At 51.7% G+C, this 25,359-nt stretch overlaps 1 protein-coding gene across 4 annotated transcripts; it reads right to left on the bottom strand.

The window, feature by feature from the left end:
* Positions 1-552: 552 nt before the first annotated feature.
* On the bottom strand, positions 553-24,321 carry MAP1S (microtubule associated protein 1S). Of its 4 annotated transcripts, none has more exons than XM_080672754.1 (8): positions 23,994-24,144; positions 22,872-22,973; positions 21,410-21,492; positions 20,569-20,709; positions 17,617-19,966; positions 6,551-6,786; positions 5,609-5,752; positions 553-1,388 (listed from the first exon to the last, which is right to left on the bottom strand). In XM_080672754.1, the coding sequence occupies exons 1-8, from the start codon at positions 24,121-24,123 to the stop codon at positions 1,197-1,199; spliced, it is 3,378 nt and encodes a 1,125-aa protein (XP_080528880.1). In that variant the 5' UTR covers positions 24,124-24,144; the 3' UTR covers positions 553-1,196. The 4 variants fall into 4 exon arrangements, with proteins under 4 accessions (XP_080528880.1, XP_080528882.1, XP_080528883.1 ...); XM_080672756.1 differs by lacking the exon at positions 553-1,388 and having other exon boundaries at positions 5,476-5,752; positions 17,617-17,917; positions 19,139-19,966; XM_080672757.1 differs by lacking the exon at positions 553-1,388 and having other exon boundaries at positions 5,476-5,752; positions 17,617-17,848; positions 19,139-19,966.
* Between the last annotated feature and the right edge of the window lie 1,038 nt (positions 24,322-25,359).

Below are 25,359 nucleotides of genomic sequence, written 5' to 3'. Positions count from 1 at the left end.
ATTTTACACTTTGGGTTATAACCTAATACTACTTTACTGATTTTCTTGCTCATACTGTCTCAGCTTTGGCCACGGGAGCTTGTTCGGTTGGCTCTCATGTCCCTATTGCATGTATCCTTGGTATTTTTCTCTTAGCCCTTCCTTACTCTGTCACTACAGGATGCTCCAAGCTCATCTCATCTATTTCCTGCCCCAGGCCGGGAGTCAGCCTTTTCTCCAGGAGCAGCCTTGGTGTCTTTCCCTGGAGAATGCTGTTAGAACCAAGACTGGGGCAGTGGGGGTGCCCACTGCTCCTGAGATTTCACTGCTTCTAGGCCCTCTCAGCTGACAGGGCAAGGACATATATGTGTGTATACTAGCCTGTGTATGTACACACATCAATAAATATTTCCATATGTAACTGCCTATATCTATATAAAGTTAAACATGAGTTCATGTAGATGTCTCCCCCCATCCACCTTCCATTTGCTTCATTGTTCCATTCCAGGTGCACAGAGAGTGGCTTTAGGAGGTTAACGCCAAGACATGGGGTTTTGTTGTTGTTGTTGTTTTAAATATATTTTTATTGATTTCAGAGAGGAAGGGAGAGGAGAGGGAGAGATAGAAACATCAATGATGAGAGAGAATCATTGATCAGCTGCCTCCTACACGCACCCCGCTGGGGATCAAGCCTGCAACCCAGGTATGTGCCCTTGACTGGAATCAAACCCGGGACCCTGCAGTCCCTATCCATGAGGCAAACCAACTAGACTTGTTTTGTTAATAGAAACCCTTTATCTGCTTCTCCAGCCCAAAAACCTCCCCTGACTGCCCAGGACTCTCAGTCAAGACTCCAGCCCCTCCCCATAGCCCTGTGTGCCTGTGCAGTCCAGCTCTGCCCCCTCTTTGCAGTCTGAACAAAAGCAGTCCCAGGACCTTTGTTCCTGCTGTTCCCTCTGCCTTCCTCCAGCTCCACATCTGACTGGTACCTTAGTTCTCAAATCCTATCTGGGAGCTGACGGCCCCTCCCACTCCAGGACAGACTGGGGTGTTGTGTCAGGCTCAGCCCTCTCCCCTGACATGCTGGGGCGCTCCTTGGGGGCCCTGGCACCATCCACACGAGTCAGGTGGGGTCTGAACCGCATTCTACTCCCCACACTTGCCTCCCTTAAGCCTGGGCCAGGGGCAAGGTAGGGAAGAGGGAGAGAACTCTTGTTTTACAGGCAAAACCTTGGCTCGTGGGCAAGAGGATACCCTCTGAAGTCACAGAGTGAAGACATGTCAGAAGCTTGACTTGATCCAGGTGCACTAGAGGCAAAGCTCTCGCCTGCCCTGATCCTGGATCCCAGAAGATTCTGTGGTGATGAGGAGGACAGGATGCAGAACAGGTCCATCGGGGATGCCTGGAGCTAAGCAGGCCAGAGAAGGAAACTCAGGTCCAGTCAACACCCATACAGCCCAAGACCACCTCAGCTGGAGGCTCACAGGCCAATATTTTTATTTCTGAGATGGGGGCGGGGTGCCCAGAGAGGTTAAATAACGTTCACAAGGTCACCCAGCAGTGTTGCCAAGCTGGATATAACCAACACTTCCTGAGCACCTACGTGCCAGGCAGGTAAAGCTACATACTGTGTGTAGGCAGGTGCCTGTCCCAGAGCAATCCAGGCTATGGACTAGAAGGAAACACAAGAGGGTGGACAGGGTGGCATTTAAACAGGAGTAGGTCAGGTGGAGCCAGAGGAGTGCCTGGGCTGGGGGTGGAGGTGGAGGTGGGATGAGAGAGCGCAGGGAGGGCTTCCTGGAAGAGGGGCCCTAGCAGGTGGGGCTTGGAAGATGAGAGATTATTGTGCTGCTTTTCCCAGGAGAATCCTCTCCTCCCTTCTCCCTCACAGCCTCACAAGAGCTCACATCTCCCCAGAAAAGTGCTTCAATCCCACCCCACCAGGGACCTGGGTCCCCAGCCCCATGCCCTTGCCTCCTCAGTGCCTCCAATCTGTGAGCCCCAAACCTGGTCTTCTCACTGCTCCCCAGCTTGGCCCACCCTCAGCCCCAAGAAGGGGAACTTGCAACTGCTCAGTGGGGCATGCAGGCAGCTGCAGGCCCACAGCAGCTGCCCCTTGTTCTGGGGCCTTCAGTGTTACGTCTCCTCTCAGTTCCTCTGCCTCTGTGGGTCCCTCCCCAGGCGTGCTCATTTCCCCTAATGTGGCTTGATCCTTTGCATCCTTATTCTGGGGTGGCATGGGGGCCTCCTCTGGGCACAGTATGCCACCCCTCCACCCCAACCCTGTGGGTTGTGATCGCCAGTGTCTGGCTCCCCCTCTCAATACTGTTTGGCCTGTGAGGGCAGCATCTGCTGAATGATGACTGGCTGCATGGTGGCATTCCAAGCAGAGGACACCGGAAGTGCACAGGCCTGGAGGCGGGATCTGGATGTTGAAGCAACAGGAGAAATCCCAGGAGGGTGGTTTTGGCTCAGGCAGCTCAGGGGTAGGGTATCAGCGAGGGGCTGCCGGTTCGCAGGTGGCACAGTGGGTGCCTGGGCCAAGAGCACACATCTGGCTCCTGCGCAGGCCCAGCACCCTCAGGTGCTTCCCTGCTGCAGGGATATTTTTAGTGGCTGCTCCTGCAGAGGCTGAGCCAGACAGCTGTCAGAAGAGACTGGGAGACAGGAGACAGAAGGGTGCAAGCTGTTCTAGCATGTAGATGGGAAAGGGTCAGTTATGCCCTGGACCTCTCAGCCTTAGCCTTGTGTAAATAATGTTTTATTGGAATGCAGCCATTTCCATCTGTTCAGTCACAACAGCAGAGTTGGGTGGTGTGGACAGACTGTATGGCCCATGATGCCAAAAAATCTACCTGGCTTTTTTTACAGAAAGTTTGCCAGGGCAAAACTCTCTTTGAGGGGGCAGGGGGGACTTGGTAGTGGTTACTAGATGATTTTCACCACGATTTCTGATTCTCTTCCTTCCAGGTACAAGGGAGGAGCTTAGTGTCGCTCAGCTCCAGAATTAGGCAGTCATGTGACTTGCCTTAGTCAATGAAATGCTTCCTGGGCAAGCCATTTAGGAGATGGTCCCGACTCACGGCCATGTGACCCTTCCTGTCTCGCCACCTGATGTTGGAGGTGGTGGAAGTTGTCAAGTTGGGATGCTGAGTGAGGGTGATGAGAAACACAGCAACGTCTGAAATGTGGAAGGAGGGAAAGATCCACCAAGTATCCAGGGCCAAAGCCTAAATGCCTCCTGCCCCCCAGCTTATTAAAATAAAAATAGAATCAAAGTAGAGATTCCAACACCTGCCACTCGCCCTGTGACTCTGATCCCTAACTGCTATACACTGAGTGGCCAGATTATTATGATCTCTGAGCGCATAACAATCTGGCCAGTGTATATCCTATATAATAAAAGGCTAATATGCAAATTGTCCCCTCAACCAGGAGTTCGACCAGCAGATAGGCTGGCCAACCGCCCATGTCCCCTCCCCCTGGCCAGGCTGGCTGGACCCCACCCATGCCTCTAGTATATATATACTAGAGGCCCGTGCACAGATTTTGTGCATGGGTGGGGCGGGGGGTGTCCCTCAGCCCAGCCTGCACCCTCTCCAATCTGGGACCCCTTGAGGGACATCCCTCTCACAATCCAGGACTGCTGGTTCCCAACAGCTCGCCTGCCTGCCTGCCTGATTGCCCCTAACCACTTCTGCCTGCCAGCCTGATCACCCCCTAACCACTCCCCTGCCAGCCTGATCTATGCCTAACTGCCCTCCCCTGCCTGCACCATTGCCCCTAAATGCCCTCCCCTGCTGGCCTGGTCACCTCTAACTGCCCTCCCCTGCTGGCCTGGTCACCCCCAACTGCCCTCCCCTGCAGGCCTGGTTCCCCCCAACTGCCTTCCCCTGCAGGCCTGGTTCCCCTCAACTGCCTTCCCCTGCAGGCCTGGTTGCCCCCAATTGCCCTCCCCTGCTGGCCATCTTGTGGTGGCCAACTTTGACCACATGGGGGCAGCCATCTTGTGTTGGAATGACAGTCAATTTGCATATTACCTCTTTATTATATAGGATACACTGAGTGGCCAGATTATTATGTGTTCAGAGATAATAATCTGGCCACTCAGTGTAGACTGATGTGCCCCCTAAATTCCTATGTTGAAGCCCAAATCCCCAATGACATGGTTAGGAGGAAGGGACTTTGAGAGGGCACTATGGTTCGATGAGGCCATGAGGGTGGAGCCCTTGCGATGGGATTAATACCTTTACAGGGGACCCAGGAGCATTTGCTCTCTCCCCTACCACGCGAGGACACAGCAAGGAGGCAACTGTCTGCAAGCCAGGACCCCATTATGCTGGCACCCTGATCTGACTTCCAGCCTCCAGACCATGAGAATTACGTGTCTGTTGTTTAAACTGCTCAATCCATGGTATCTTATAGGAGCCTGAACAAACTGAGACACTGAGACAGCCCGAGGAAGGAATCCGTACCATGAGATACGCAACCACACACAGCGATTCAGGCAGAAAAGCGTGGGCTGCTGTTACAAACTATCACCAACTTGGGGGTTTAAAGAAACAGATGTGAGTGGGCTGGTTTCTTCAGGAGGTTCTAGGGGAGGAGTCTTCCTCACCTCTTCCAGCTTCTGGGGGCTCTGGTGTCCCTCAGCTTATGGCTGCATCACTCCAATCTCTGCTTCCATCTGCACTGTTTTCTCCTCTGGGTCTGGGTCTCCCCTCTGTCTTTTGTAAGGACACTTGTCATTGGCTTTAGAACTACCCTAATCTAGGATGATCTCATCTCAAGACCCTTTACTTAATTACATCTGTAAAGTGCGTTTTCCACATCCAGTCACATTCACAAATATCAGGAGCCAGGATTCTGACATGTTTTTTTGTCACCATTCAACCCATTACAGATGATGTCTCATCTAAAACTAGAGGCCGGTGCACGAATTCATGCACAGGTTGGGTCAAGCCGGCCCTGCCCTGATGAGTGGTGGGGGGCGATAGGGAGCAGGGTCAGCCAGGGGGAGGGTCTGTGGGTGGTTGGCCAGCTGGCCCCCCCCCCGGTTGAACTCCCGGTCGAGGGGACAATTTGCATATTAGCCTTTTATTATATAGAATTTTATCTAGGAGCTTCTGTACATGCAGTGACAAGGGCAGGGGCTCATCAAGGAGCTGCTATTTGCACCTTTGGATTCAGATTCTCCTTTAAGCACCAAATTTCTCCAGGAACAGAGGGCAGCTTTTGTTTCATGGCTTTGGAGCAGAGACCGGGGCACAAACCTCACCTCAGCCACTGATTGGTTTACATGGCAGGGCTCCAGCAGCTGCCTCCCTTGTCTGTAAAATGGGAACCTCACCAGTGGCCAGGGTGGGCTGGAGGCTTCAGTTAACAGCAAGTGCCACTGCCAGCAATCATTACTGGAGAGGCATGCCCTCTTCTATGCCTGACCTGGGGACCCACATGGTAGCGATGACTGTCCTAGGTGCCATCAAGTCTCCTGTCGGCAGAAGGAACCGAGGCCACAGTGGAGTGGGGCACTTGGTTTATTTCTGATGCAGTGATTCTCAGGATGGTGGCAGATTTGGGCTGAGGGATGGGGTAGGTGTAGGGGTGAAGGCAGGACTAGAACTCCACCTTGCAAGCAGGGAAGGCCTCGTCCTGCATGGACACTGTGCTGTTACTGCCCAGCACCGTGATGCCCATTGCCTGGTGCTGGGCATGCGTCTCCTCATACCACTCATGCATGGCCATTGAGTCGAAGGTGGGGATCAGGGTCACCTGTGGGCAATAAAAATGGATGAGCAGTGAAGGGGAGAACGCTCTGCTCTCGTGACCCAGCCCCTGGGCAGCAGAGGCGCCCTTCTCTGACCACATGTGCCCCGCCTCCCCAGCGGCCAGCCTGTCCCTGAAGTCCCTCTGATCCCACAGCACCCAAAGGACCCTCTTACAACCCAGGAGACCGGGCCATGGCTCTGTGAACCCCTCTCTGTGCCTCCCAATCTAGGCTCACCCGGGCCTCTCTGCAGCTCCTTGAACACAACAGGCTCACTCCCACCTCCAGGCCTTTGCCCATGTTGTGCCCTTCACCCAGACTCTCCCTCCTGGCTGCTTTGTAAGCTGTGTGCAAGGTCAGGGGTCTCACACTCACATACTGATGGGCAACCAGGTATCTAAGCTTTCCCCTCTCCCCAAACTTGCCCCACCCTTCATGCTCTGTTTCAAGGCTTCCTTTGGGGACCCAGTCCTCTTTATCAACTGTGTAGATGCCACACCCCACCTGTTCCTCCTGGCCGATTCTCATGACAGTGGGGTGGCTAAGAACTGGGGGTCAGGAGACGTGATCAAACCAGCCCTGCCCTGCGTCCCCATTCAGGTTGCAGCAGAGGAATGAGAAAATGGATGTGACAGGAAAAGCAACCTGAGAGATGGGGAGGGCTCCTGCCCTCCTTTCCTTGTGACCTTGGGGATGCAGATAAATTTCCGAGCCCCCCATCCCACCTCTGTGTAGGTTCAACAGGAACATACTTGACCCCACCCTGTGTCAAGACTGCCTAAGGCCGTAGGGTGGTCACTCACCTGTAGGTCACGGTCCCACTGCTGCTTGCCAGCCAGCAGTGCGTCCAGGACGGCCCGCATGCCCTCTTCCTTGTGCTGGTCCTGGCCGCTGATGACATAGCAGAGTGAGCGCACCCGCCGAAAGAACTCCTCATTTAACAGGCAGATGCTGCCCCCGCTGGGCAAGTAGGCCAGGTCAAGGTAGACAGGGGAGCCAGGTGAGGCCTCCAACCCACCTGGCCGGCTGCTGGCTGACCCTGTGGGAAGGAAGGATGGGGTCAGTCATGAGCTTTTGGGTCTGGGAAGGGACTGAGTCTCAGGGTTTGGGACAAGGCTTCCAGCTCTATGTGCACCTCTCTGAGTGCTTCTCCTCAATAGGCCTGATCTCACTGTTTTATGGTTGGTTGACAAGCCCTCCCTGGCAAGGACAGTTACTCAATGAACTCTGTAAACATCCCTGGCTGCCTCCTCAGAGCCTGGACCCTCCCTTGCCAGTCCCCAGACACAGACATCCTTCAGGCCAGAAGGAGGGGGCAACTACAGAGGGCTTTCGGGAAGAGGGGATTTTTAGCACTTGAGCCCTAAAAGCAGTTGATGCCTGGAAGGTTCGCTGCTACTGCAGCATCCATCTGTTCAGTTACTCAGGGGACATTTATCAGGCCCTCCTGGGCACCACATCCTGGAGACATGGTAGTGGGCAAGACAGACAAAAATCCCTGCCCACAGGGGCAACAGAGAGCAAGAGCTGGTGTGGGAGGGATCGAGTTGCAAGAAGACGACCCAGGACAGGGAGGCCTGGATGGAACTGGGGCAGCTGTGCTTGGAGCCTCGTCCACAGCCCTGAACCCAGAGCCTGTGCAAGGAGGACAGGGCTGCCACTTTGGGATGAGTGAATTCTAACACTTGGTTGAGGTCTTGGGCACAGGAAGCCTACCAGATGCTCGATGTCTTAGGAACATAAATGTTGTGTAGCTCAGGGTGTGGGCCTAAAGGGCTGCTGGGCAGTTGCAAATAAAATGAAACTCCTGGCTTTGGGCAAATGGCATCTGTCACTCAGAACTGGGGATTGTGGTGGTGAGGATGCTGCATGGAGCCTTAGAAAGAGAAAGCTACTGTGGCTATGGAAAGTGCAAGGGAGAGAGGAGCAGGAGACTGGAGGGCAAAGAGAAGATGAGGGGGATCATAGGCAGGAGGATAGGGGTAGAGGAGGGACCGGGCAAGCAATGACCTATAGGCTAAATATGGCAACCATCTGCTTTTATAAAGATGGTTTTACTGGAATATCTGTTCAGGTACTTACTGAGATGCTCTGAGTTTGAGACAGAGATGGTCTGGTCTGCAAAGCTGAAGTTTACCCTCTGGCCCTTTAAGACACGTTTGCTGATATAGCATGGAGGGGCAGAACCCTGAGTGGCCAAGACTGTGGCCTCTCAAAGAGGCCAAATGCCCTGGCAGACAGAGCCTCAGATGACCCCTAGCCTCCAGGTACCCACAGACCCGCAGGGGCCATCCTCTCCCTGTGCTGGGAACCCCTGACCTGCCAAAGGTCACAGGGGCCCATCAGGTGCCTCCCTTGGACTCTGCCCAAAGACAAGAGATGACAGCTCAGGTGGGTGCTGAGGCTTGAAGAGACTCAAGAGACCAGGGTGCCCAGCAGCCAAGGACAGGCCATGAGGGGAGAGAAGCCAGGGACACCCCTCAGCTCCTGGAGGGAAGGACGACCCTAGGTACCTGAAATGGGGCCCAGCCCACAAGCAGGTGCTCAGTAAACACAAGCTACAGTTATTACTGTTGTCATATCACTGCTTTCTCACCAGCCCGCCCTAAGTAATCTAGCCTTGTGCTAACCAATGCAGTGGATACTGCAAAGTGGTGGGTGTGAGCCAACATGAGTTGGGAGTGCCAAATGTATGCCAGGCGCCCAAAACTTAAGAGTAGAACAGAGAAGAGGAACTATCAAATAATCTATTTTGTTGTTTACATGTGGAAGCATCATCTTTATACCGTACTATGCAGGAAAGAGTTTTAACACAGTTGGAGGATTCTAGGAAGATGGGGCAGTGGGAAGCACCAGGAGTTCCTCTTCCCACCCAGAGGACAACCGAATTGTAGCCTCAAGTTGAAGCAACTTCCATGAAATTTAAAGGACTGCACATCCCCGCCGCCCCCAGTTCTGGGAGCCAGATATTTAAGCAACTACATATACAGGAGAACCTAGAAAGCCACCACACAAGCCCAGAGAAAGGCAGAGGCTGAGAAAAGACCTGACAACACTACATTTACACCTCAGACTGATCCCCACCACAGAGAGAGCCCACAATAATGAAACACACAAAAAGACACAGCAAGCCCCAGGGAAGGAGAAAATTTGGATTTCTAGAGTTATCACATTATTACATTCAAATGTCCAGTTAAAAAAAAAATCAAAGGGCACACAAAGAAAGAGGAAAGTATAGACCAGCCGTGGGCAAACTACGGCCCGCGGGCCGAATCCGGCCCGTTCGGCTGTTCTATCCGGCCCGCGGAGCCGAAAGAGCGGAGGGTTCTCTTGCTCTCCCCTCCGCTCCTTTACTTTGAATTTATATTAGTTCACACAAACACTCCATCCATGCTTTTGTTCCGGCCCTCCGGTCCAGTTTAAGAACCCATTGTGGCCCTCGAGTCAAAAAGTTTGCCCACCCCTGGTATAGACCATTCAAAGGAAAAAAATAAATCAACAAAAATCAACACTGATAAAGACTTCAAAACAACTGTGTGAGCCCTGACTGGTTTGGCTCAGTGGATAGAGCGTCGGCCTGCAGACTCAAGGGTCCCAGGTTCGATTCCAGTCAGGGGCATGTACCTTGGTTGCAGGCACATACCCGGTAGGGAGTGTGCAGGAGGCAGCTGATCGATGTTTCTCTCTCATCGATGTTTCTAACTCTCTGTCCCTCTCTCTTCCTCTCTGTAAAAAATCAATAAAATATATTAAAAAACAAAACAAAACAACTGTGTTAAAGATCCTCAAAGAACTAAAGACATGGCGAAAATCAAGAACGCAGTGTATGAACAAAATAGAAAATCAATAAGGAGATAGAAAACAAAAAAATAAACCAAAAAGAAATCCTGCAGCTGAAAAAAAAGTATAATAGCTTAAATGAAAATTTCATTAGAGGGATTCTGTTCAAGATTTGAACAGGCAAAAAACAAAACAAAACAAAAAAACCCACACAAAAACAAAACAAAAACAAAAAATAAAAAACCAGTGATCTTGATGATAGAATAATGGAAATTACCGAATCTGAGGAACAGAAAAAAAAAAGAAGAAAGTGAATAGAGTCTAAGAAACCTCTGGAATACCATCAAGAGGACCAATATAGTCTGGCCGACATGGTTCAGTGGTTGAGCATTGACCTATGAACCAGGAGGTCACGGTTTGATTCACAGTCAGGGCAAATGCAAGGTTTTGGGCTCGATTCTCAGTGTGGGGTATGCAGGAGGCAGCCGATCAATGATTCTCTCTCATCACTGATGTTTCTATCTCTCTCTCTCCCTCTTCCTTCCTCTCTAAAAATAAAAACAAACATTAAAAAAAATAATAATAAAAAGAGGAACAACATATATATGATGGAATTCCCAGAGAGAGAAGAGAGGGGCAGAAAGATTATATGGGGGGGGGCGGGGAGAGGAATAGTCCTAAATTTCCCATATTTGATGGAAGACACAAACATAAACATCCAAGAAGCTTAATGAACTCCAAGTACAATGAACTCAGAGACCCACACTGAGACACATAAACTCTTGAAAACAAAGACAAAGAGAGAATCTGAGAGAAAGTGGTGTTAAAAGGGAATTTTATAGCTATAATCTTACATTTCAAAAGCTTATACTGAAAAATAATATCTTGGAGCTTCCAAAATGGCAGTAGAGTAAGTGGAAGCTATACTGACATGCTCCCAGGACCAACATGGAATAACAACTAAAATACAGAAAACCATCCTGAATAATCAACTGAAGACTCGCTGGAGAGAACCCTGATAACCAAGGATGGAAAGTGGTGACCACATAGAGACTGGTAGGAAGTGCAGAGGTGCAAAGGGCTGGCTGAGCTCCCACAGACAGCACCTGAAGCTCCAGAGGTATATCTCAGCTGTGGGTGATTCCCATTGAGAACTCTGGGCCCCAAACCCCAAGCTGGGTCCACTAGCCCAGAGCATGAGAACTGAGAAAGGTGCCTACACAACATCTGACTGTGAAAAGTAGGATGGTTGTTTGCCTAAGAGAGATGGCTGGAAATGCAGGTACCTTCTTAAAGGGCCAACACAAAATTTTGTGTGTAGCCACTCACACTGGGCTCTGACAGAGGGAGGGCAGAGTGGACTAGAGCTGTGTGAGCAGAATCCAGGGTTGTGGGCTCTGGGATTTGAGCTCAGAAGGCAGCTGCCCCAGTTTCCTGTGCTGAGTCATTCCCCCATACTGCAGAGGACATTTTCTCCAGCAGACCTTTATCATCCAGGTAGCTTTTTCCCAGTGGGGAGGGAGCAATTGCCCCACAATGTTGAAAAACCTCTCGCCCTACCCTGTGGTCGATAGCCTGAGGCTAATCAAGACTGATAATAATCAGAATGCAGGCAGAGGTGGGTTTCTGGAGGCTTTGAGTCTTTGCCTAATCTAATTCTGGATCTGGGGCTAGGAAAAGCAGACCTTGGTGCACATCTTGGTCCTTTCCAAAGGCACCCAGCTCCAGCAGAGGGAGCCACAAGCTGTGGATTGCTGATAGCTCCAAATAGGGTACTCAAGGCCAGTCACAAAGAGCATCTGACATTGTCCTGCACTAGAGATTGGAAGTTGTCACAGATCTACCTAATACATGACACAAACCCAAACAGGCAGCCAAAATGGGAAGGCAAAAAAACAACCCCCAAGTGAAAGAACAATAGAATTCTCCAGAAGATGAACTAAATAAAATGGAGAAAAGAAACTTATCAGATATAGAGTTCAGAATAATGATGGCAAGGATGCTCAACAGCATGAGAAAAGATATAGTAACTATGAAAAAGGACCAGTTGGAAATGAGGTATGACATAGCACTAATAAAGAACACATTGGAAGCAATACACAGCAGATTAGGAGAAGCTAAGGATCAGATCAGTGAATAAGAAGACAGGGTAGAAAAAAATCAATCAGAGAACCAAAAAGAAAAAAAAAAAACAATTAAAAAACAGGAGGACCGCTTAAGGGAGCTGTGGGACAATATGAAATGTAACTATATTCACATCATAGGAGTACCAGAAGGTGAAGAAAGTGAGCAAGGGCTAGAAAACATGTTTGAAGAAATAATGGCAAAAAACTTGCCTAACCTGATGAAGGAAAAAGTCACACAAGTCCAGGAGACACAGAGAGTCCCAAAAGCAAGAAGAACCCAAACAGGCCCACACCCAGACACATCATAATTAAAATGCCAAAAAGTAAAAACAAAAAAAGAATCTTAAAGGCAGCAAGAGAAAAGCAATGTTACCTACAAAGGAACTCCCATAAGGCTATCAGCTGATTTTTTTCATCAGAAACTCTACATCAGAAGGGATGGCATGAAATATTCAAGGTAATAATAAGCAAGGAACTGAAACCAAGATTATGGGCCAGCACTCTAACCACTGAGCACACCAGCAGGACCAAAATTGACAAATCTTTAGATGAGCTTAGACCAAAATTGATAAATCTTTAGATGGGCTTAGAACAAAATAGAGAAGACTCAAGTGAGTAAGATAAGAAATAATCAATGGAGCCTTGGCCAGTGTGGCTCAGTTGGTTGGGTGTTGTCCCATGCACCAAAAAGTCACTGGTTTGAACATACCCAGATTGCGGATTCAATTCCTGGTTGGGGTGCGTACAGAAAGCAATGAATTGATGTTTCTCTCTCACACTGTTTCACTCTCTCTCTCTCTCCCCCTCCTCCCTCACTTCCTCTCATTCTCAAATCAATAAAAACATATATTTTTTTAAAATCAGTGGACTAGAATAAAGAGCCCAAAATGAACCCTCATGTATATGGCCAAATGAATTAAAAAAATATATATATATATATATATATATATGTGTATATATATATATATATATATTTATTGATTTCAGAAAGGAAGGGAGAGGGAGAGATAGAAACATCAATGATGAGAAAGAATCATTAATCTGCTGCCTCCTGCATGACCCCCACTGGGAATCAAGCCCGCAACTGGGCATGTGCCCTGACTGGGAACCAAACAGCGACCTCTTGGTTCACAGGTTGACATTCAACTACTGAGTCACACCGGATGGGCATGATCAAATGATTTTTGATAAGGATGCCAAGACTATTCAGTGGCGGACAGAATAGGCTTTTCAACAAATGGTGTTGGAAAACATGGCTTTCCACATGCAAAAGAATGAAGCTGAACCCTTGTTTAGCACCATCCTATATAATAAAAGGCCAATATGCAAATCGACCGAACAGCGGAACAACCAATCACTATGACACGCACTGACCACCAGGGGGCAGACACTCGATGCATGAGCTGCTGCTGGCTGGCAGGCTCCAATTGCCAGAAGGGGAACGGGGAACTGGGGGTGGGTGGTGGCAGATGTGGGCTGCACCAGGCCAAGGCTCCCGCCCCACCGGTCACCCCACACAGAGGGTGACCGGCAGTTGGGGGCAGGGCCGGTGAACAGGCAGGAATGGCCAACCTCTTGGTCCCTACCCCCAGCCAGCACGCTCCAATTGCCTGAAGGGGAATGGGAACCGGGGGTGGGTGGCGGTAGGGGGTGGGGCCAGCTGCCGGCAGCCAGGGAAGATGGCCCTGATCGCAGGCCAGGCCTAGGGACTGTACCTGTGCACGAATTTCATGCACTGGGCCTCCAGTATTTAAAAATTAACTCAGTCCTGGCCAGGTAGCTCAGTTCATTTTATAGTATAGCTGAACTACTAATAATGGATAAGACAAAGGGACCATAACCTCCTGGTGGATAATTGTCCAGTCAGGGCAAATACAAGAATCAACCAATGAATGCATAAATAAGTGGAAGAAAAAAATTGATGTCTTTCTCTCTATCTCTCAAACCAATTAATAAATTAACTCAAAATTGATCAAAGAGAATTTAAGAGCTAAGACTATAAAACTCTTAGAAGAAAACATAAGGCAAAAGCTTTCTGACACTGGATTTGGCAATGAGTTCTTGGATATGACACCAAAAACATAGGCAACAAACAAAAAGACAAACTGTACTTTATGTTAGGAAAAAAAAGTAAAAACTTTTGTGCATCAAAGGACACTATCAACAGAGTAAAAAGGCAACCCACAGGCCTGGCCATGGTGGCTCAGTGGTTGAGCATCGACCTATGAACCAGGAGGTCACGGTTCAGATCCCGGTCAGGGCACAAGCCCAGGTTGCGGGCTTGAACCCCGGTAGGGGACATGCAGAAGGCAGCCAACCAATGATTCTCTCTCATCATTTATGTTTCTATCTCTCTCTCCCTTTCCCTTCCTCTCTGAAATCAAAAGGCAACCCACAGAATGGGAGAAAATATTGCAAATAATATCTCATAAGGGATTCATATCAAGAATACAGAAAGAATTCACAGAACCCAATAAAAAAATACAAACAACTCTATTAAAAAATGGCAAAGGACTTTGTAGACATTTCTCTAAAGATATATAAACAGTCAACAAGAGATAAAAAGATGTTCAACACTGCTAATCATCAGGAAGTGCAAATCAAAACCACGAGATACCACCTCACACCCATCAGGATGGCTACTATAAAAACAAACAAACAAACAAACAAAAAACAGCAAAGTGCCAAAAGAAAATAACTACATCTAGAGAAAATATACACAGGGATGAAGGCAAAGTAAAAACTATTCTCAGATGAAGGAAAATGAAGAGCACTGTTAGCACACCTGTGCTATGAGAAATGCTCAAGAAAGTTTTTTAGACTGAAGGGAAATAATAGCAGAGGAAAACTTAAGGAATGAAGAGAAACATTAAGTTCTTTTAAATATATGTTATTGAGAGCAAAAATTGTAACAGTATCTGGTCAGGTTTCAATGTACCAAATAGACATAGCTCATATAACAACTACAGTATAAAAGGAGGAGGATAAAAGGATCTATACAGTTGTAGAGCTTCTCCATTTTACTTGAAGTGATAAAGTATTAATTGTACAGACTGTAAACTGTTCTGATTCTGCATTAATTTTTTTAAAAAATATATTTTATTGATCTTCTACAGAGAGGAAGGGAGAGGGATAGACAGTCAGAAACATCGATGAGAGAGAAACATCAATCAGCTGCCTCCAGCACACCTCCCACTGGGGATGTGCCCGCAACCAAGGAACATGCCACCGACTGGAACCGAACCTGGGACCCCCCGAGTCCGCAGGCCGACGCTCCATCCACTGAGCCAAACCTGTCAGGGCTGCATTAATTTTATTATGAGTTTAAAATCCTCTATTTGGTGTCTAAGGCAGCTTCCAAAACTTTCTCTTTATAGATGTAAACAAAGCTGATTTCATTTTTGTGTGCGCCCCTGATTTCTTTAAAACTTCCATGTTTTGAACCTGACCAAACTAGCCTCAGCCAGCACCAAAGCCTCATAATTAATGACCAGCTGTGTTTGATAAGTTTATATAATGTAACCATAAAGATTCCTAGCAGTAAAAGGCCAGAATGGCACAGCAACTGAGATAAATATCAAACTGGTGTTAACTGTAAGTAAGTATCCATCATAAGACCACCAGAAGGCATGGTCCTTTTGTCTTGTCCATCATTAGTTCAGCTATACTACAAAATATTTACTGTAACTGGTCTAGCAGCGATTATCTGTGCAGACTGGGGTTACTTTCCGTTCTGACCCAATCTTCCTACAATAAATTGTTGGAAAAAATATATAAAGAATGGCCTGCGGGGAAGGAGCCTGCCCAGTGGGCAACTGGGAGCTGTGTGCAATCCAAGTTAAAAAAGTTTTTGCTTCTTAAATGCAGAAAATAAGTGTTGATAAGGATGTGGAAAAATTGGAACCCTTGTGTCCATGGCTGGGTAGCTTAGTTGGTTGGGGTTTCATCCCAATAAACCAAGGTTGGGGGTTCGACCACTGGTCAGGGCACATACAAGAAGCAACCAATGAATGCATAAATAAGTATAACAACAAATCAATGCTTCTCTATCTAAAAAAATAAGAGGGCATTTTTGTGGAGTGCTATCTGCCCAGAACTGTGCTGAGCCCTTTACAAATATGCTCAAAAACAAGGAAAGAAGTTAGAACCCTTGTATACTGTTAGTGGAAATGTACAATGGTGGCGTCTCTATAGAAAACAATATGGAGGTTCCTCAAAAAATTAAACAGAATCATCACATGATCCAGCAATTCCACTTCTGTATTTATCTCAGAGAACTTAAAGCAGGGTCTTCGAAGAGATGTTTATCTATGTTCATAGCGGCATTATTTATAGCAGCCAAAAGGTGGAAGCAACCCAAGTGTCCATGAACGAATAAATAAACAAAATGTGGTCAGTCCATCTGGACAATGGAATATTATTCAGCCTTAAAAAGGAAGGAAATTCTGCCTTGGCACATGTCTCTTAGTGGTTAGAACGTTGGCCCGCACACCACAGGGTTGTGGATTTGATTCCTGGTTAAGGGCACATACCTAGGTTGCAGGTTAAATCCCATTTCTCTCTCTCTCCCTCCCTCCCCCTCCATCCTTCCCTTCCACTCTCTCTAAAAAAGCAATGGAGCCCTAACCGGTTTGGCTCAGGGGATAGAGCATCGGTCTGTGGATTGAAAGGTCCCAGGTTCGATTCCAGTCAAGGGCATGTCCCTTGGTTGCAGGCACATCCCCAGTAGGAGGTGTGCATGAGGCAGCTGATCGATGTTTCTAACTCTCTATCCCTCTCCCTTCCTTTCTGTAAAAAATCAATAAAATATATTTTTTTAAAAAGGCAATGGAAAAAATGTCATTGGATGATTAACAAAAAAAAAAAAAAAAAAAAAAAGGACATTCTGACATATACTACAACATGGATGAGCCATGAGGGCATTATGTTAAGTGAAATAAGCCAGTCACCAAAAAAATAAACACTGTGATTCCACTTCTATGAGACCCCTAATGGGGTCAGATCCAGAGACAGAAAAGATGGTGGATGCCAGGGGCTGGGGGAGGGGGAATGGGGAGTTAGTGCTTAATGGGGATAGTCTCAGTTTTGCAAGATGAAGTTCTGGAAATGTATGGTGGTGCTGGCTGCACAGCAATGTGAATGTACTTACTGCCACTGAACTGGACACTTCAAAATGGTTAAGGTGGTAAATGTCATGTTCTGTATCTCATCACAATGAAAGAAAACTGGAAAAGGTTAGCACAGCAGGCTCGAGACTACTATCCTTAGGAAGGCCTGGGCTGGCACCTGGGAACATATTTCCAAAGAGCTCCAACATTCCGTAAACGAACACCGTTCATATAGTAACGTGGCTTAAGATGACCACTGGCTTCCCCCTTTCTGAGGAGTCTGGAACTATGGTACAAGCCAGACGAAGATACTGATGTGATGAGCCCCCAGCTGAAACCTCACGGCTGAGTCTCTAATGGGCCTTCCCAGTGGCAGCCACATCTCCCCTGTCATCACAGCTTGCTTCTCAGGAGTTAAGCATATGGTCCAGGATCCCACTGGGAGAGGACTCTAGAAAGCCTGTGGACAGGGTCGCAGATGGAGGGGGGAGCGGGGAGTAGTCCCCAACCCGTCTTTTCCCTCTGCAGCTCCTGCTCTGTGTGCTGCATACTAAGAGTTGTGTCCTCCTAGCCAATCATTAATCTGGGCCTGGTCTTAAGAACCTCAACACAAATGGTTATGTAAAATACACTATTACCGTCACCTGTTTCTTTTCCCTCACTGTGGCACTGTGGCTACTAGCAGATGTGCTCACTGTATGTTTCCATTGAGCAACTGGGATCACCAGTGCGCCCCCATTTTATAGAGGAAACTGAGGCTCAGAGAGGGTGGCCAGGGTGACTAAGGCCACACAGCATTAGGAATAGAACTTGGGCTGGTAACCCAATGCAGGTTTCCAGCTCCCAGGTACTTACCAGATGGGCCCCGAAGGGTCATCTTGGGGACTGAGGGCTTTCTGGACAGGGGTGCCCGACCTCCCTTGTCACTGGGCTCGCTCCGGGCGCTGAGTGGCCGACTGGCCCGGTCCCTACCAGCCAGTCCCTTGGTCTTGGCAGCGATCACTGGAGTGGATTTGGAGTTGGCAGTACTGGAGGTGGGGCGAGCCAGGGACTTCCGGGTACGGCTGAGGCTCTCTGTCAGCCGGGCCTGTTCGGGAGGCAGCAGCTCTGGGTCCACCATGCAGATGTTGGGTGGGGTTGGCAGCGGTGGGGGAACCTTGAGGGGGTTGGGCAGCTGGTTGTGACGAGGGACCCCAAAGCCCTCCATGTCCTCATCTGAGTCTGCAGTGCCAGGGGCAGCAGGCAGGGGGTCTGAGTCAGACAGCGTGGGAAGGGATTCGCTGACAGACGTAGGCGGCGTTTCCTCAGCTCCCAGAGCACCTGCCCGCTCCTGGGACCGGGCGCTGCTGTCATTGGAGCTACCAGGGGATGTGGGGGCCGGCGCCACGGGCACCATCTTGCGGTGCTCAAACTCACAGGGCGACACTAAGCACAGGTCCACGTCATGTGGGGAGGCTGAGCGCCGCACCCGGGGGCCTCGAAGCGGGAGGCTCAGCCCTGCCTCACTCATGGGAACAGGGGGCGGTGGCAGCACCTGCTCAAAGGAGACGGACAGGGACTCGTCCACCTCTGTGGAGTGTGGAGAGCCCACCTCAGCCGGCAGGGAAGGTGTGGTCACCGTGGGGGAGCCATCTGGCCCGGCCTCCCCACCCCGCAGTGGGCTCAGTGACAGCTGCCTACTACCCTCAGCTGGGCCCTGGGGAGCTCCAGCTGGCGAGGGGGTGCAGGGCGGGGTGGTGCAACTGGCTACCAGCTGCTCCTGAGTCTTTAGGCTGCTACTGTCCTCCCCTGTGGGGCTCAGCCCCAGCTCCAGGCTGCTCCCCTGGCTGGGAGTGGCCACCAGCTGGGGGACAGGAGAGCTGCAGGCCTCTATGGAGGGACTGGCCTCTCCACACCGGAAGCTGGGGGGGCTGTGGGGCCCATTCCCCACCAATGGGACACCCGGGCGGTGATTGTTGGGTGCTCTTCGGGGCTTGGGGGCTGCCTGGGCACCTGCCTTCTTGCCACTGACCACAGTAGAGGATGCCCGGGACAACTCCCTGGGCTGGGTCCGAGGGGCACTTGGCTTGGGGTCCTTCTTCACCTCCCCGGGGTGTCTAGCTTCCTTCTCAGCCCTGCGAGAGGCCTCAGATCGTGGTGGCTCCTTCCGGGCCACCCCAGAGCGCTCCTGGGCAGGCCTGGCAGGCACCGAAGTCCGGCCCTCTCTCCTCACGCTGTCCCGGGAGCCCACACTTTCCTTGCTCTCAGTGCGCCTAGGCCCTGTCAGGTCTTGGGGGGTCACCACGGGCTCCCGCAAAAAGCCCAAGTGTTGCAGGCGGACTAGGCCGTCTAGGAGGCGAGCAGGTGGTGTGCAGCCAGGGAATAGCACGCGCACTACCTTCTCAGTGGGGCCCGTGGGATGCCACACCAGCAGGGCACACACGGAGGCCAGTGTGCGCTCAGCACCAGCTGAGGGCGGGTGCAGCACGTACATGTCCAGTCGGCCAACACCCATCTTCTGGAAGAGTACAGTGGGCTCGGTCGGCGTCAGCCCACGGCTCAGGGGCAGAGGCTCTATGCCCAGCCGAGCCAGAAGGCTTCGGGCCAACTCCGCCTCATCCTCACCACGCACTAGACGAGAGGTGGCCCCGCGGGCGTTGAGGAACACAACACCCAGGCTGGGGGAGACGAGTCTGCGCAGCCTGTCATCCCCAGAGCCCCCACCGGTTGCTGCCTCCTCCTGCTCTGCCAGCTTGCGCCGCAGCAGGCTGTTGAGGCCCGGAAGGCTGTCAGCGCCCGCATGCGTCACCAGCACAGCGTCCACACGGTCCAGGTGCCGCACCAGCTTCCAGAAGCTCGACTTGGGGTTCGAGCCGCCGTTGACCAACATAGTGAAGCCATTAACGGCGAAGAAGGCAGCGTCCCCAAGGCCACCAGGGAAGATGTAGCAGCAAGGCCGGGCTAGCCTGAGGAAGCCCACGGATGCTGGTGGCTCAAGCAGCTCAAAGGGGGACGGCAACTCCAGTGACTCGGCCACATACTCCAGGAACTCACGCAGGCCCTCGGAGGCCGGCCGCTGCACTGGGGGGTTCAGCCGCAGCCGGAGCCCGCCCTGGAGGCCAGGCACTTCAGGTGCCAGCTGGGCCCAGTCGCCAAAGGTTGGGCAGGTGATGGTGAGCTTGGGCGGGTCTGCAGATGGGGGCGCAGAAGCCAGGAGATCCCGGATCTGCAGAGGGGGGAAATGGTTAAGGGGCCACCTGGAGCCAGGCAACGCCCAGTACCTTGAAAAAACTGAGCAAGGACACCACTGTCCTGCCCCCTGTGGCTGCGAGGGTCACCTGTCACCCTCAAGACAAAATCCAGGCCTCCCCCAGTCCTTCTCACCCCTTGCCCCCCTCCCTCCCTCCTGCCTCTCTCACTCTCCTTGCCTCAGGGCCTTTGCACTTGCTGTTCCCTCCAGGGAGGCCTTCCCTGCCCTCTCACTGGTTCTTCTCTTATCATGGTTACATCACTCACTACAAATGTGAACATACAGTTTTCAGAGGTGTTTTTGCTCATATGCCCCACCCAGACTAAGGATTCCAGAAGGGAATCTGGGGTGCCACTTGAGGCTTCTGGGATGCCTGTAATCCACAGGTACCCTCTTGAACTATTCACGGTAGTGGGTGATGGGACTACACCCTGACAACAGGAGGGATACTTGTCACCATCATTCTTCCAGAGGAGGGGATGGGGCTCCAGACAGCAAGTCACAGGGGCCACACAGCCCAATGGAAACAAGCCAGGATGCAGAGCTGGGGGAGGCAAGAGGGGGAGGAGGCAGCTTACCTCTTTGTCCCTCAGAACCTGGAGGAAGTGGCGGGGTGAGAAGCCCCCAGTCTGGAGCAGCAGCTCCCCTGTCTCCTCCAGGCAGGGCCCAGCCAGCACCAGAAGCTTGTGAGGGGCAGGGTCTATGAGAAGGTTCCGGAGCTGAGGGAGGGAGAGACTGTTAAGACAGACCCTATTCTGCACAGCGACATAACCAGCACTCGCCTTGGGTGACCCCCAACCCTAAATCTATGTCCTCCTCACCCCCCAGACTCCTGCTCATCCTACAAAGCCTGGCTCCAGTGCCACCTCCTCCTAAAAGCCCTCTCTACCCTTTCAGGGCTCCCTCAAGCCCACCTCTCTCTATGGTCCAGCCCCAGAGCCACGGAGCTAGCTGTTTCCTAGAGGGAGCATTTTGATTCGAGGAATCAACCTGTGCAAGGGTCTCTACAGGAGTGCCCTGGGGCTCTATCTTGTACATCTTCTCATAGATATTGGAGAGAAGGATACAGACATCCACGAGCTAGAAGTATTAAGAAATCAATTCAGACAACTACTAGGACCCAGCCAGAGGGAACACAAAATGCAAACATCCATCAGGCCCTACCCATCTCCAGACATTCCCTATCCCATTCCTTCCTCCCAAACTCTAGCCTTTCTGATCCCACCTGCTCCCATCATCCCCCATGCGGAGAGAATAAATTATAGCTGGAGCCATGGGGTGGGGAAGGCTTCTGAGGGGCAAGGGCCCTGCTGCTGGATGCTGAGAAGAGGATTTCAGGCAGCACGAAGTCAAGAACACAGGATGGGGGATGGTGTCAGTCTCCAGAGCCCACACCCCCCAGGAGCTGGCTGGTCCTACCTCATCACATAGGGACTTGTCTGATGGGTTCAGGAGGACCAGGATATCCAGAGCGTCTCCTCGGAGGTGCAGGCTGCGCTGGCCTGTGTGGGAATTGGACCCTGTGAGTTTGGAGCTGGGCCACATGCACAGAGTCGGGCTGTCCGGGGTCAAACCCTGCCTCCCTGTGTGACCCCAGGCAGCCACAAGTCCCTCCAGGATCTGTTTCCGGGGAATCCCAGCCCAGCAGAGCTGGCCTACATGGTAGTGCCACAGGTCAGGATGAGGCAAGAACAGGAAGCCTACCTCAGCAGGCCTCCCATTGGAAACAGCAGGGACAGCAAGGCCACTGCTGCTTGAGGCCCAATTCACAGCTGTCAGCTCTGTGGGGGATGCCATCGTCACCCCCATTTTATAGACAAGGAGCCGAGCCCAGGGAGGGCCACGAGGGAACAACATGGACCCTGAGGCAGGACTATAGGAGGATGAGAAAGTGGCATGTGGGGCTGGATGAGGGGCAGCAGGAGGGAGCTGAGGACAGGGAAGCCTCATGAGCCAAGAGAGAGGAGTGGGGTTAATTCTGGGATCCAACCCTAAACTGTCTCATGGAGTCCGGATGTGCTTCCAATATGGAGCATTAGGCCCGGAAGATAGAGAGGCAAGGACCCTCCAGGGTCACACACTTGGATATTGCCTCATTCAGGTGGGGAAATCAAGGCACAGAGAGGGGAAGTGGCCCCTGAGGTCACACAGGGCCAACAGGATTTCCAGTACCCCCATCCCATGAGGGGTCAGGAAGCCACCAGAACTGCCAGGACAATGAAACTACGAGTCACTTCCTTCCCCTCCCATAGCAGCCTGGAGGTGACTCAAGGGGCTGGCTGCAGGGCAGGCTGAGGTGGGGAAGCTACAGGCAACACCAGGCCCGACCAGCAGCTGCTCCCTTAACCTGGAATCACCACAGGATCTCCAAGGAGCCACAGGCTATGTGGGACTTGCTCAGGCATCTCAACTCCCTCTTAGACCCTGCTCTTTTATCAGCTCCGCATCTACTGAGTACCTACTATGTACCCAACCCTGTGCAGGGGTCACAGGCATGAACCAGACACGTTCTCTACAATATGAAGTCCACAAACCATCCTCCAGGCCTGCCCAGCAGCCCCTCACTTTCCAAATGTCTTGTCCCTTTGCCTGGGCCCTTCCCTCCACCTGGCACAGCAGCCCCAGATGCTTCTCCACTAAAGCCCCCTTGTCAGAGGTCTCCCTGCCCCCCACACCTCAGCTGCCTCATCTGTCAAATGGGGACAAAAGCACAAGGATCTGCCTCGTGGGCTGTTGATGACCAAGGTATAGAAACCTCTGGCTCAGGACCCACCCCTGCTCCACACTGAGCAGAGGTCAGGTGTATTTTAACTGTTGTTGAGGCATTGCCCAATGAACACAAAAGGGGAGCAGCTGGGGCACACAGGGTCTCCAGCCTCACCTTTCACGATGCTGGAGAAGGTGGCCGAGTGCCGGGACACAAAGATCTTGAGCTGCTCATCCAGGCTGCAGATGCCAGGGTCAATGTCCCAAGACTGGAGGCCTAGTGGCGGGGAGGGGAATGGAGGTGGGAAGTCAGCCCCCTCCCCTCAACTGCCCCTGCTTCTTGTTCATCTCAGTAATCTCCTCCCCTCCAGCATTTGCCCCACCCCCACCACCTGTCTCATTGCTCCTTCCCACTACCAGGCATATTTTCACCTCTGGGCCTTGGCACCAGCTGTTCCCATTGTCTGGACACCACCCCCTTTCAGGTCCTCTATGCCCACTGCATCCTTCTGCACTGTCCTGACACCATGCAAGCTTAAAACTGGTTCCATCTCCTCACTCACCTTGGGTCCACACCCCTCCTACCCCCCCACCCCAGTCTTCTCCACCTTGTGCCCTGCGGGGGAACATTGTCCAAGAATGAGAACCGCGTGTGCTGCCGCCCATTTCACAGGCGATGGAGCCCAGGCCCCGCGGATTGGAGAGATGAACGCCCTCCAACTACAGGTGGGGTGCATCACGCCAGCCAGGGTGCCAAGTAGCTGCAGGTGAACTGAACCTTGCAGGTGCATCTATGACTCACCTCCCCTGGTGCCAAATCCCACTGGCAGCCGCAACCGCCCACACCCCAATTAGCAGCTCCCCCTGGAGCTAAGGAAAGTGGGCCCTGGCTCCCGGCTCGGCCTCATCCAGGCTGCTAAGACCCGGGATTCGAGGCGACACCGCCCTCCCTTTGGCAGGCCCGGCAGGCGGGAAGCGGAGCCGTTACCGGGGTTGCCCAATCGCACGGTTACCAAAGCCAGGCCACGTCCCCTGCTCTGGCTGCACCCGGGTCTGGGCGGAGCAGCCGTGCCGTCCGCCTAACCCTGAGGGGATCTGAGCCCCCAGCCCAAAGATCTCGCCGCACAGGCCACCGGCCGCCCATCCACCCGCCCCCCTGGATTCTGCCGCCTCCCACCCCGAGCTCTCGGCCCCAAATCCCTGGATGCAACCCTTCTCCGCCCCCAGCCGCCCCACCCCACGGGCCTCCAGCCCCCGGCCTGGCCGCTCCCACCCCGCCACGCCACTCCGGCCCCACCTCGTTCGAGCTCCTCCAGCACGTAGTTCAGCAGCCCCGGGCAGCTGCACTCGCCGCCCACCACAAGCAGCAGCGAGCTCGGCGCCTCAGCCACCCGGGGCCCGGCCGCAGTCGCTGCCGCCTCCGCCATCTTCGCACCGCCCTGGCGCTGAGAGCCCGCCCTGCCGGCCCCGCCCCTTAAAGGGGCTTTCCCGGAAATGCTGACCACCGCCCGGAAGTCCCCCTCCGGTCCATTGTCTGCCCCCTACTGGCCCTTTGAAGTCATGGGAGGTGGTGCCGACTTTTGGGTCTGCATTGATCCATCAATCTATCCACCCATGCCTACCACGTGCCAATCAGAATCCCTGCCCTCGGGGAGTCACATCACAGTAGGCCCAATCAGAACCATGCCCTGACGCTTCCAGCTCCCTAGGTCAGGGCTTGAACAGAGAAAAGAAAGGTATTTTGTAAAACGGGGGACATCTGTAATAGTGTTAACAATTTTTTAAAAAAGAAAGAAAGGTATCTTGTAGCTAGGGTTTTGAGGGATGTATCAGAGTTTGCCAGGTGTGGGTGGTGGGGCAAGAGCACGTGCAGAAGTGAGAACGTGCAACGTTTTAGAGTTAGCAAAGTACAGTGTGTTTGGGACACATCCCAGAGCATTATGGGCCTGGAGCAGAGCAAAATACTTCTGCACCTGCTGTGTGCCCTGCATTTTGTCCCATTAGCTCATTGAATACATGCAGGAACCTATGAGGTAGATGCTGTTATTAGGGTCATTTCAGAGGAAAAAGAAAACTGAGACTTGGAGAAATGAAGTCATCAGGCCAATAAGTGGCAGAGATTCGAACTCAGGTGGGTCTGATTCCAGATACAGCCTGTGGCAGGGACTGACTGCTCAGCTCACAAGGGCATCCCCCCAACCCCAAACAATCTCATTCAGCCCTTTTACCTATGGCAATCACTACTTGAAAAACCACATTGCATTAAACATTTGACGGTTGTCCATGCCCATGCTATCTACCTTGGGAGTGAGCTCCCATCTCTGGAGGTATACAAAAGAAATCAAGACAAGTGAAAAGGTCTGGGAAGCAGGATCAGCCAGCCTTTACTCTTCATTATCTGAGTTTTCAGCCCAACTTCCTCCCTGGTCAGCGGATAACAGTCACCTGCCACATACCATCTAACGTCCTGGCACTCTACTTCCTCTCTCTCTTTCTTTTTGGCCCTGGCATACTTACTCTATTCCGATACCTCCCTCATGATTTATTATTATTATTATTATTATTATTATTATTATTATTATTATTGCTCTGAGCAATCATGAAAGTGGGATTTTCTGTGTCAGGCTCTGTCTTCTTCACCAGGATGAGAGCTTGTTGGAGGC

This window comes from Plecotus auritus (assembly GCF_963455305.1).
Source record: "Plecotus auritus genome assembly, chromosome: 6".
NCBI classification, from domain to species: Eukaryota; Metazoa; Chordata; class Mammalia; order Chiroptera; family Vespertilionidae; genus Plecotus; species Plecotus auritus.
Note: the sequence above shows the minus strand (reverse complement) of the source record. Positions and strands in the feature narration are given on the sequence as shown.

Bases quoted from the DNA above. Each gene is read 5' to 3' on its own strand.
- MAP1S (XM_080672754.1), bottom strand. From the start codon at position 24,123: ATGGCGGAGGCGGCAGCGACTGCGGCCGGGCCCCGGGTGGCTGAGGCG. The intron at 21,493-22,871 runs GTGAGGCTGGAG...ATTCCCACACAG, and splicing joins CTTCTCCAGCATCGTGAAAG to GCCAGCGCAGCCTGCACCTC. The intron at 6,787-17,616 runs GTAAGTACCTGG...TCCTTCCCACAG, and splicing joins GACCCTTCGGGGCCCATCTG to GGTCAGCCAGCAGCCGGCCA.